A 12648-nucleotide genomic window follows, 5' to 3' on the forward strand; every position below is an offset into this window, starting at 1 on the left:
CTTCTGAATCTGCAATAATGAGCCTGGATGATGAACTTCATCTCTATTTGAAGGAACCAGTAATTGACAGAAGTGATCCTCTTCAGTGGTGGAAAGAAAATGAGGCACGCTACAAAAGACTTGCTTCCCATGCTAGAAGATACCTCTCTCTGCTCCTCTGTCCTCCACTCCTCCTGTACTAAGTGGGCATGTTAATGAAGTGGCAGCATTATATGAAGAAAAAAAAAAAAAAAAAACAGAAGCCGTTTAACAGGTGAACATGCTGAAATGTTCTGCTTTCTGCAGTATAATATTGTTTTACTTAACTGGGAGTATTGAAAAAAGTGTAGTAGTACTAGTGTCCACTCCAATCAACTGTCTAGCTTTTTTTTTTTTTTCTAGCAGTTTTGCACTGACTGCAGTAGTGATTTAAAATCATTGCAGTGAGTGCACTATTGCAGCAGCAGTCCACTGACTCCAATCCACTGTATCTGCTATCTAGCTTGTTTCTAGCAGTTTTGCTGCCACTGACTGCACTGCTGCAGTAGTGAGTTAAAATTATTGCAGTGCACTACTGCAGCAGTTTATGCATCATTTACAAGCAGATGATGTGAAACTGATGTCCCCCTATCAGTTTTCATGCAGTTAAGGTGTGAAGAACGAGCCCTTAATGTTAAAAAAAAGTTAATTAAACATTAACATGTTCAGTAACAGATTTGTGTCAAAATTTGTGTTTATTTTGTAAAACTTTAAATGTACAAAATATCGGCAAATACCGATATGCGATGGCCAAAATATCGGTATCGGCAACGAAAAACCGATATCAGTCGATCCCTAGTTTGAGCGCCAGCGGAGGACCCCAGAAGAAGAGGATCGGGGGGCTGCCCTATGCAAAACCATAACACAGAGCAGGGAAGTATATAAAAAAAAAAAAAAAATTTTTTCATAAAAACAAAGGTTTACAACCACTTTACAATCCCCTTAAGCACTTGGAGACTGCCGCATGACTATTTACTGCGGCAGTCAGCCCCCTGCAGGCAAAGCAACGTAGCACTACATCACTCAGCCACGAGCCTGTAGGGGCGAGCAAGCGCCGCGCTCCCACCCCCACTCGTTTCCTGCCTAGCCAGCGTGTGTGACCGGCAGCTCCGATTTCCGCCGGTCACTCGCGATCTCCCTCAGGAGAGGGAGAAAGACAGACGGCTGATGTAAACACAGCCGTCTGTCGATCTCCCTCAGGAGAGGGAGAAAGACAGACGGCTGATGTAAACACAGCCGTCTGTCATTCTCCCTGAAGTAATGGCAGAGGCTATGCGATCCTGCTATGCAGGATCGTATGTCTCTGATTACTTCACTAACCACGCCCCCAAGTTAGAATCACGCCCCTAGGGACACACTTAACCCCTTGATCACCAATAAAGTTAACCCCTTCCCTGCCAGTGTCATTTCTACATATTTATAGCACCGATTACTGTAGTAATGTCACTGGTACCCCCAAAAGTGTCAAAAATGTCAGTCAGGGGTCCGATCTGTCAGCCACAATGTTGCAGTCCCGAAAAAAAAAAAAAAAGTCGCAGATCGTCACCATTACTAGTTAAAAAAAAAAAAACAAACAAAAATTACAAATCTTTCCCGTAGTTAGTAAACGCAATAACCTTTGCGCAAACCAATCAAAATACACTTATTGCGATTTTTTTTACCAAAATGATGTTGCAGAAAACAAATTGGCCTAGAATGTTAACCACTTGCCGACCGCCGCAAGTACATATACTGCGGCGGTCAGCCCCTCACAGGCAAAGTGACGTACAGTGGGTACGGAAAGTATTCAGACCCCCTTAAATTTTTCACTCTTTGTTATATTGCAGCCATTTGCTAAAATCATTTAAGTTCATTCTTCTTCCTCACGAATGTACACATAGCACCCCATACTGACAGAAAAACACAGAATTGTTGACATTGTTGCAGATTTATTAAAAAAAAAAAACTGAAATATCACATGGTCCCAAGTATTCAGACCCTTTGCTCAGTATTTAGTAGAAGCCCCACTGTATGGGTACGTCACGAGCCTGTAAGGCTCTGGGGAGAGAGCGCGCCGCCGGAGGCGCGCTCCCACGGACCCCCCCCCCCCCCCCGCGCGTGACATTCGGCGATCGTCGGTGGAGAGGGAGAAAGGCAGGCGGCTAATGTAAACAAGCCGCCTGTCATTCTCCCCTGTGTAGAAACAGTGATCATACGGTTCTACTATGTAGGACCGTTGATCACTGTTCCTACAGCTTAAGCCACAGCCAATCACAGTTAGAATCACGCCCCTAGGGACACACATAACCCCTCCCTCTCAAAAAAAGTTAACCCCTTCACTACCAGTGTCATTTTACAGTAACAGTGCATATGTATAGCACTGATTACTGTAGAAAATGTCACTGGTAACCCCAAAAATGTCAGTCAAGGGTCCGATCTGTCCGCTCCAATGTCGCAGTACCGCAAAAAAAAAAAAAAAAAAAAAAAAAAATCGCAGATCGCCACCATTACACGTTACAAAAAAAAAAAACAAAAATGACAAAAATCTTTCCCTTTGTTAGTAGACGCGATACCTTTTGTGCAAACCAATCAAAATACGCTTTTTGCAATTTTTTTTACCAAACATATGTAGCATAAAACAAATTGGCCGAAAATGTTAAAAAAAATTTGATTTTTACATTTTTTTTGGGGGAATTTCATATAAAAAAAAAATGTGAAAAATAGTTATTTTTGCAAAATTGTCGCTCTTTTTTTTTTTGTTTATAGCGCATGATCAAAAAAAAAAAAAAAAAAAAAAAAAAAAAAAAAAAATCGCACAGGTGATAAAATACCACCAAAAGTAAGCTGTTTGTGGGAAAAAAAGGACGTCAAATTCGTTTAGGTACAGCGTCGCACGACCGCGCAATTGTCCGTTAAAGTCACGCAGTGCCGAATCGCAAAATAGGGCCTGGTCATTGAGCAGCCAAATCCTCCAGGGCTAAAGTGGTTAAAAGGGCCGTCTCCCACTGACAGAAAGCGGTTACAAGACCATTCATCATTAGGCTTTAGAGTCTTAAAAAAGTCGATTATGAACATGCAAAACAATGAAACGTAACACTTTTTTCAATTTTTATTAAAGTTAAAGCAGACTTTAATACAATCTCATGAAAAAGACAAACGTTCTTCCTTCGGAAACAAAAGATGCAAAAAACCATGTCGCACGTCTGCATTAAATTGATAGTAAAAGTAAATAAGTTGATTATCAAACAAATAAGGAAAAAGTTAACACCCGGAATCTTCTGGATGTAACGGGAGCTTGGTAAAAATCAGTCATGGCCGCCGTTCGGACAAGCAGCCGAAGTCACCGCTTTCATCCATGTGAGTGGAATCATCGGACAGAAAACAAATACCTTGGGGTGCAGTTCTCATATTTTAAATGTCACTATCCATTTTTCTTTTCGTTAACAGTACAGCTTATGACGGTACGCATCCTACAGATTTTTTTTTTTAGTTTTTAGGTTTTATAAAATCTAGAATTCACTAAAAAAAAACAAAAAACGATTGAGACTGGCCCATTGGGCTGATATTGGACAGCCCGTTCTGTGAAAGCTACATCAAATCAGCACGTCCAGATAGGTCAGAAGCAAACATACAGCATTGTTCGGGCCTCGAAACTGACCTCAAAAGGCAATAGGAGTTGTACAAAGGTTGACATGGTTTTAAAGGGAACCGGTCATTACAGAAATACATAGGGTGCTGCTGCTGATCAGGGATGATTTTACAGGAAAATCTTGATTAAAGATGAAATTTCACCCTCTCCCCCCCCCCCCTTTTTTTTTTTCTGACAGTCAAGTTCCTTCACCACAAATTCACTAATCAATGTCTTTATGGACCTTGCTTTGTGCACTGGTGCGCAGTCATGTTGGAATAGGAAGGAGCCATCACCAAAATGGCCCACCCTTTGCAGCTATAACATCTTCAACTCTTCTGGGAAGGCTGTCCACAAGGTTTAGGAGTGTCTATGGGAATGTTTGACCATTCTTCCAGAAGCGCATTTGTGGAGGTCAGGAACTGATGTTGGATCAGAAGGCCTGGCTCCCAGTCTCCGCTCTAATTCATCCCAAAGGTGTTCTATCGGTTGGGGTCAGGACTCTGTGCAGGCCAGTCAAGTTCCTCCACTCCAAACTCGCTCATCCATGTCTTTATGGACCTTGCTTTGTGCACTGGTGTGCAGTCATGTTGGAACAGGAAGGGGCCATCCCCAAACTCTTACCACAAAGTTGGGAGCATGAAATTGTCCAAATTGTCTTGGTATGCTGACTCCTTAAGAGTTCCCTTCACTGGAACTAAGGGGGAAAACCAAACCCCTGAAAAACAACCCCACACCATAATCCCCCCCTCCACCAAATGTTTTGGACCAGTGCACAAAGCAAGGTCCAAAATTACATGGATGATCAAGTTTGGGGTGGAGGAACTTGACTGGCCTGACCTCATCCCGATAGAAAACTTATGGGATGTATTAAAACAGAGACTGCAAGCCAGGCCCTTCTCTCCAACATCAGTGCCTGACCTCACAAATGCTCATCTGGAAGAATGGTCAATCATTCCCATACACACTCCTAAACCTTGTGGACAGCCTTCCCAGAAGAGTTGAAGCTGTTATAGCTGCAAAGGGGGGGCCAATTCAATATTGAACCCTACGGACTAAGACTGGGATGCCATTAAAATTTATGTGTGTGTAAAGGCAGGCGTCCCAATACTTTTGGTAATATAGTGTATAGTCAATACCTAGAAGGTTTCCTTTATTTTTTTCTTTGCAATCACCAGTGTAAGAGATATATATTTATTTAATTTTAATTCAGTTTCCACTTTGTTAACAAATTGGTGGAATATATTTTAACATTATTTTGGACTGTTATATATGGTTTCTTTTGATATATATATATATATTTTTTTTTGGGGGGGGGGGGTTGATTTACTTAAGGCAAAGAGGCTGTGTGCACTTTGCAAGTGCTGTTGCACCCATTTTACCCAAAGTTGCTTAGTAAATGAGGTGAAGCTTCACTAAGCAAAAATACCCAATCAAATGCAAGGCAAAAAAAAAAAAACAGCATTTATTCTTGCACATGATTGGATGATGGAAGTCAACAGAGCTTCTGCTCTTTTACTAAGCTCTGGAGCAACTGCACAGTCTATTTGCCTTTAGTACGGGCGGTCCCCGGGTTACAAACAAGATAGGGACTGTAGGTTTGTTCTTTGTAAGTCGGGACAGGTACAGTTTTTAGGTGTAGCTCCAAAGTCGGGACAGATAGAGTTTTTAGGTGTAGCTCCAGCCAAAAGAATAATTTTTAAGTTTTTAGGATAGCATAGGGAAGGGTTAGCACCCCTGTGTAACATTTGTTTTCCTATCTGTACCCCATGTTCAGAGCATTTCACCTCACTTTCTGTCCCCATGACAAGTGGATTTCGAAAATTTTGGGTTGTTGTGGAAACAAGGATTGGTGATAAAGCTTCTGTGGAGACACCTTTTTCCCATGAGAACTCTTACAGGAGGGAATTTCCCTTCCTAGGGGGAGATTTCTTCTCACTTCCTGTTGTCTCTCTCCGTTTGTAAGTCGGATGTTTGTAACCCAGGGACCGCCTGTAACATCAACCCTAATGCAATATATTTGGTTTAGTGAAGCATTGACTATTAACTTATTTTAGAAGGAGGAGGAGACGGGGGATGAAGCTTGGATCTGGAAAGGGCATCCCCTGACCCCACATTATACCTCACCTTACCTGTGCACCCCTTCCACTCCTTGCTCCTCCTAAGCACTTCTGTATATGCTGAAACATATAAATTTGCTTTCTAAGAGGTGCTGGGGCCTAGAATTCAACCGCCAGATCTATTTGAGCACCGTCACATGACCGGGTCAGAGATGTCACCACTCTCCCCAAGTTGCTGACACAGCTGGCATTAGGAATCAAGGAGCTTCCAGAGGCGCACACACACAAGGCGAGCATAGGGGGGCGGGGGGCAGACCCTCACTTTCAGAGACACATTGCCCTTCTTGCAATGAATGAGAGCAGTGATGTCACCGCTCTCCATCTCGTCCAATCAGAAAATGCTTTGCATTCATTCGGAGAATGCATAGCATTTGTTGAATGTTGCCCGTGCTCAGCGGGCCTGAGAACACAGCTGCCCGACACGGGACCCAAACGCTAGTGAAGATCACTGGAGTAGCAGTGTCTACCTCACCGATTTCAAGCTTGCAGGGCGGAACCGGCGATGTATAGTATAGTATATACACAAACATTGCTCCCAGCTGGACCAATGTAACTATAAACTATCCATACCTGGAATTCCCCTTCAAAGCTCAAGGTTCTCCCCTTAGCACTTAACTAAAATCAATGAATATACAAGGCCAGAGACAAGCAATCGGTATTTTCAGTAGATCAGCAACGACACCCTCTGTATTCCAGACAGGTTTTTTTTTAGCGCGCCCCTTAGAGCCGCTCGACTGCAGTAGAAACAACTAAGAAAAAGAAAGCCGTCTCTTTCTGCTGCACGAACGTGTTTTTTTACAGCAACAAATATATACAATTTTTTTTTTTTCCCTTTTTTTTTGTTTGTTTTGGGTCTATTTACATTAAATACACCAGTGTGACGCTTCACGCCTAATCGCTGTCATCAGATCCATGGTCTGACTTCTCATTGGTGGACATCTCCTGCTCTGACTCATTTGCAGATCCTCTGGGCGAGCCCCTGGCTGAACCCTCATTGCCAGATTCCCTGTCCGACTGAGGGCTACGTGATGCTGCCCGCGAGCCGTTGTCCGAGCCCCCGGAAGCACTTCTTCTGGACTGGACGGAGCCGTTGTCTGATCCGGAGTCAGACCTTCGCCTCTTCCTCCGCCAGTTGTCTTCGGAGTCGTCACCAGACTGCTGAGACCTCTGCGGGCTGCCAGCGTCGCTTCCAGATTTGTTCCCGTTATCGGACTCACTGTCAGACATTATGCGTTTTTTCGCTGGTCTGGGGCCATCGTCTGAGTCACTATTGCTGTTTCTGGCATTTCTGCGTAAACGGAAAAATTGGCAAATTAGGTAAATGAAAAGGTCTTGATTTGGAAAGGAATAAGAATAATCAAATTGCATAAGTGAAAACATAGGAGGGCATCTTGGCACTGGATCCACAGGAATAAATATATCTGCATATTAAAGCCATGGAGAAGGGGCAGAACCTCTAAAGCCTGCTATTGCTGTCTGTGTCCCCATTGGGATGCTTCTCCTCACTTCCTGGCCAGGACAGACAAAGTACTGTAAATTTACCCCAATAAAACAGTGACAGCTCAAATTTCAGACCCTTCCCTACCCTATACAAAGCTGGAGTTCCACTTTAAAGGCCACATCTGACTTTTCAAACTTTTAGAACTGAAAGCCTTACAGTGGGAACTGTGACCCCATATTAACCTGATAATACCGTTTGTTTGTGTCTGGACAGCCCTCCGTGAGTAGTGGCCTGATATCAAGACAAATTATAAAACCTGCTCATCAACCCATTATTGGCTGCTTCCCTACTCATCACCCTAAAATCCAACATCTCCAGGATTGGCTGCTTCCCTACTCATCACCCTGCTATCCAATGACATCTCCATAATTGGCCGCTGCCCTACTCATCACTCTGCTATCCAGCGACATCTCCATTATTGGCTGCTTCCCTACTCATCACCCTGCTATCCAGCGACATCTCCATTATTGGCTGCTTCCCTATTCATCACTCTGCTATCCAACATCTCCAGGATTGGCTGCTGCCCTACTCATCACCCTGCTATCCAACAACATCTCCATTATGGGCTGCAGCCTTATTCATCACCCTGCTATCCAACGACATCTCCATTATGGGCTGCAGCCTTATTCATCACCCTGCTATCCAACGACATCTCCATTATGGGCTGCAGCCTTATTCATCACCCTGCTATCCAACGACATCTCCATTATGGGCTGCAGCCTTATTCATCACCCTGCTATCCAACGACATCTCCATTATTGGCTGCTGCCCTACTCATCACCCTGCTATCCAACATCTCCATTATTGGCTGCTGCCCTAATCATCACCCTGCTATCCAATGGCATCTCCATTATTGGCTGCTGCCCTACTCATCACCATGATTGGCTGCTGCCCTACTTATCACCCCACTAGCAAAAGACATCTCCATTATTGGCTGCTTCCCTACTCATCACTCTGCTATCCAACATCTCCAGGATTGGCTGCTGCCCTACTCATCACCCTGCTATCCAACGACATCTCAATTATTGGCTGCTTCCCTACTCATCACCCTGCTATCCAAAAGACATCTCCATTATTGGCTGCTGTCCTACTCATCACCCTGCTATCCAATGAAATCTCCAATATTGGCTGCTTCCCTACTCATCACCCTGCTATCCAACATCTCCAGGATTGGCTGCTGCCCTACTCATTACCCTGCTATCCAACTACAGACACCTCCATTATTGGCTGCTGCCCTACTCATCACTCTGCTATACCATGACATCTCTATTATTGGCTGCTTCCCTACTCATCACTCTGCTATCCAACATCTCCATTATTGGCTGCTGCCTTACTCATCTACTCACTATCCATTGAGGGCTCGCTTAATATGTATTGCCCTACTCCTCACCCTGCTATTCAATGAGATCTCCCTCATTGGCTGCTGCCCTACTCATTAATTCACTATGCAATGCGAATTCCATATATGGCTGCTGCCCTATGCGTCATCCCACTCTCCAACAAGAGCTCATTATTGGCTGCTGCCTTACTCGTCACCCCACTCTCAATGAGAGCTTCATTATTGGCTGCTTGGGTGCCTACATTAAACAGGGGGATGTCGGGAGGGAAGACAGACTGTGTCGCACACGTATAAATTCTGTTGCACAGCAATAAAATGCGAAAGAGGAGGAGTGAGACAGACTAAGTGAAGTATAGAGGGCAACTTTAACCATAAATCTCTTCTTACCCTTCATCGGCGATCTTCAGTTTGTCCTCGTCTGAAGAGTCGTCATCGCTGGAGGAAATCATGGCCTTCGATTTGATTTTGCCTCTCATGGAAGCCGGAGTTCGCTCAACTTTAACCGGCTGAAAAGGCAGAAAATGATATGTTTAACGTTCATTTTCTAGGTCAGCAAAAAATAAATCGTCCAAGGAGGCAGAAAAGAAATACCGGTACCTTCTTTGGAGGTTTCTTTTTAGGTCGTGGGCGATCCTCATCATCGTCTGATCCTTCACCTGTCTTTGAAGGCCTGAAAGAAAATCAGTCACATATTCAAGTTTCCAAAGAACCTACTGGAACTCCGCTAAGTGTACACATGGCACACGTAGACCATTAGCATTAAATTCCTGGGATGCGAGACACACGTACCTCTTCCTTCTCTTTTTCTTCTTCTTTTCTCCCTCTTGGCCTTCACCGCCCTCCTGATCCCCTCCGCTGTCACTGCCGCCCTTCTTCCTCTTCTTCTTTCTGGGTAGATCCTCATCTGAGTCGTCATTAACAAACTCATCAAAGTCCCCATTTTTTCTGGATCTCTGCAAATCACATAAAAGGCGCTGAATTACCTCCAGGACAAAAGGAGGAACAAGATATACATCAAACTACTCAGCTCTGGTCCTTTCTAATGGTCCCATTAGAGCGGTTTCCAAGCTACGTTAGCTGTGTTGATTAAAAATATACCTTTAAGCCTGTAGGTGGCAGTGCAGCCTGCCTCTGTTTAATACTGTAAATGGCAAATACAATTTTATTATTTAAAAAATATATTTTTAAATTTATAATAAATTCGCATTTAATATTTCACATTTTGTCCATATTTTCATCCATTTTTATAATAAAAACATAGGTAAGGAATGAAATAAAACAGCGTACCAAATAAAAACGATAAAAAAATCCTAGTTAAGAAAACCCAATGCTGCTATAGCAGGTCTTCAATGACTTCTGGCCACCAATGAATTAAATAATATACTGGTTGAACGCACCCGTCCTCCTCCGCCTCCACGTTTCTTTTCTTTTTGGGTCTCCATTTCTCCGGTGAACTGAAGGAGGTTTTTGGTCTTCTCCACGTACTGAGCTCTCTGTTCCAAGAGCTTCTTATGCTCGACCTCCTCCTTAAGACGTTTCTCTTCCTGGAAAAGTAAAAGTTGCGTGTGATGAGACATTGAGCAATTATTATTAAATAGGAAGCTTACAAGTGACTAAAAGTCTGTCACCCGCTTTTGCACAAAGATTATTGTGAAATTTGAATGTTTTCAGTACAGTTGAATAATATTTTGGTTCGTAAGGTGTAGTGGCAGACTGCGGGTAACTGATCCCCCCTGCAGCAGGCATCAATAAACGGCAGACCGCAGCCCGGGCGATAGATCCCCTGCAGCAGGCATCACTAAATGGCGGACTGCAATCTGGGCAACTGATCCCCTGCAGCAGGCATCACTAAATGGCAGACTGCAGTCTGGGCGATTGATCCCCTGCAGCAGGCATCACTAAATGGTGGACCGCAGTCCGGGCGATTGATCCCCTGCAGCAGGCATCACTAAATGGCGGACCACAGTCCAGGCGATTGATCCCCTGCAGCAGGCATCACTAAATGGCAGACCGCAGTCCGGGTGATTGATCCCCTGCAGCAGGCATCACTAAATGGTGGACCGTAGCCCAGGCGATTGATCCCCTGCAGCAGGCATCACTAAATGGCGGACTACAGTCCGGGCTATTGATTCCCTGCAGCAGGCATCACAACCATTTTTACTGAATAAAATCGATTCATTTAGTGTTTACTACTGTGATTGGCCCTGTCTGTACCATGTGATCACTGTGACCAATCACATAGATCAACACAATAGTACACAATGAATGCCATGAATGGAAGTCATCCATTGTGTACAATTGTCATGTAATCTGCTGCCACTGGTCACAGCGATCACATGGTACCAGCAGTGGGCCGGTACACTGATCTGTCCACCTGACAGCGGGTGACAGATCACGCCGCAGCACGTGGGGTGTGTGAAAGGTGCTTACTGATGAGGACATCATATGACATCCATCCATGACACAGCCCAATAAAAGTCTATGGTACTGCAATGTACAGGTACGGGCAGAACAGGGAAGACTTGCACCTCTGGATGCAAACAGGAAGCAAAACCACAGCCATTGGAAGCAGGCAAGTATGCATCATTGGAAGGAGGGAGAGGGATGGTCAGGTCAAGGGAACGGTGCATAAAGGATAGGTGTACTCTGTTTTAAAGTTCAGATTAGTACTCAGTTAGCGCTTCATGACCTGATAAATGTAAGGGATTATTGAAGCCATTTCAATACTGGCTGGTTAGATTGCAGCTGATAGAAAATGTCTGCAAAAGCCCACACCAGTAGGTAGTAATGGGCTCAGGCGTGTTCGGGATCATAGTCCAAACCCATCTGAGCAATCCTGCCAGGAAGCCGACACTGCACCCTGCCAATCATAGGCAGGGAGGCATTTTCCAGTCCACACCAGTAGGTAGTGATGGGCTCAAAGTCCCAACCCACCAGAGCAATCCTACCAGGAAACCGACACTGCACGCTGCCAATCATAGGCACTAAGGCATTTTCTGGTCTGTGCAGCTGCAGATTTGTAAATGCCTCACTGCCTATGGTTGGCAGTGTCGGCTTCTTGGTGGGATTGCTCAGGTGGGTTGGGATTGCGATCCAGAACACATCTGAGCCCACCACTACCAGTAAGCCAAATATCCAGACACCCATAATGCATCCTATAAGTACAAAACAGCACCCACCTGCTCTTTCATCAGTTTCTGTCTCAGGAGTTCCCTCTCCTGTTCTTGTTTGGCTCGCAGCTCCTTCTCCTCCTCGTCCTGTTTACGTGCGCGAGCCACGTGATACTGCGCCTGGCTCAGGAGATCAGAACACTGCCTGCAATGTATTGGGGATACACAATATGGTCAGTGGTCTAATGCCGCTTATTCTCACATCAGGATCAGCCAGTGTCTAAGACATTGGACAAAACATGGAGGGTTTACATACCTGGCCTCTGAGGCAGCGAGAGCCAAATCAAACCGCATCTTATCACCGACTTTGCTCAGGTAATTGAAATATCTACAAAACAAAAATATACAAGTACCTGAAAATAAATAAACTAAAATCACACACATACACAAAACTGCAGCTTTTCAGCCCTTGGATGTGGCGGCTGTATTCATTTTCTTTCATCAGGCTCCCCCCTTTATTTTCATCTGGTGAGCCTACCAGTGATGCACTTTCAGTCCTAGTATGACAACACTCATTGTACTGTATCTATGAAGAAGCAGTGTTGTCATCTTAGGAAAGGAAGTGTTAGGACTAAAGAACACCTCCCACTTTCCATACCATGGACAGGAGGTGCCCTGCAGTCTACAGAGAGAACTGCGACAGAGCAGTTAACAGTGTAAGATAAAACCGTAGTACAGAGTACAGCAAGTTCTGTCAGGATCAAAGAGTAAAATTCTGCAATCATCCAACGGATACAGTATAAGAAAATGCATTCAATGAATATTTAACCACCTGCTGACCGCCCTATAGCAGTTTTAGGGTCCTTTCACACAGGCGATCCGGTCCGCCTGTCCGTTTTTCGGGTGGACCGGATCGTTTACTCCATGCATCCCTATGGGGCAGCGGATGTCAG

General features: G+C 44.5%; 1 protein-coding gene across 1 annotated transcript in view; it reads right to left on the minus strand.

The window, feature by feature from the left end:
- Positions 1-6364: 6364 nt before the first annotated feature.
- Positions 6365-12648, minus strand: part of CTR9 (CTR9 homolog, Paf1/RNA polymerase II complex component) — a 39893-nt gene continuing 33609 nt past the window's right edge. Inside the window, exons 19-25 of the mRNA XM_082269757.1 lie at positions 12012-12083; positions 11765-11900; positions 9983-10129; positions 9375-9538; positions 9183-9255; positions 8973-9091; positions 6365-7033 (exon numbers count right to left, since the gene is read on the minus strand). Of these exons, the coding sequence (XP_082125883.1) occupies positions 6637-7033; positions 8973-9091; positions 9183-9255; positions 9375-9538; positions 9983-10129; positions 11765-11900; positions 12012-12083 (1108 nt within the window). The 3' untranslated portion in view covers positions 6365-6636. The remainder of the gene's footprint in view (positions 7034-8972; positions 9092-9182; positions 9256-9374; positions 9539-9982; positions 10130-11764; positions 11901-12011; positions 12084-12648) is intronic.

Source organism: Pelophylax lessonae, assembly GCF_965119305.1.
Source record: "Pelophylax lessonae genome assembly, chromosome: 10".
Taxonomy (NCBI): Eukaryota; Metazoa; Chordata; class Amphibia; order Anura; family Ranidae; genus Pelophylax; species Pelophylax lessonae.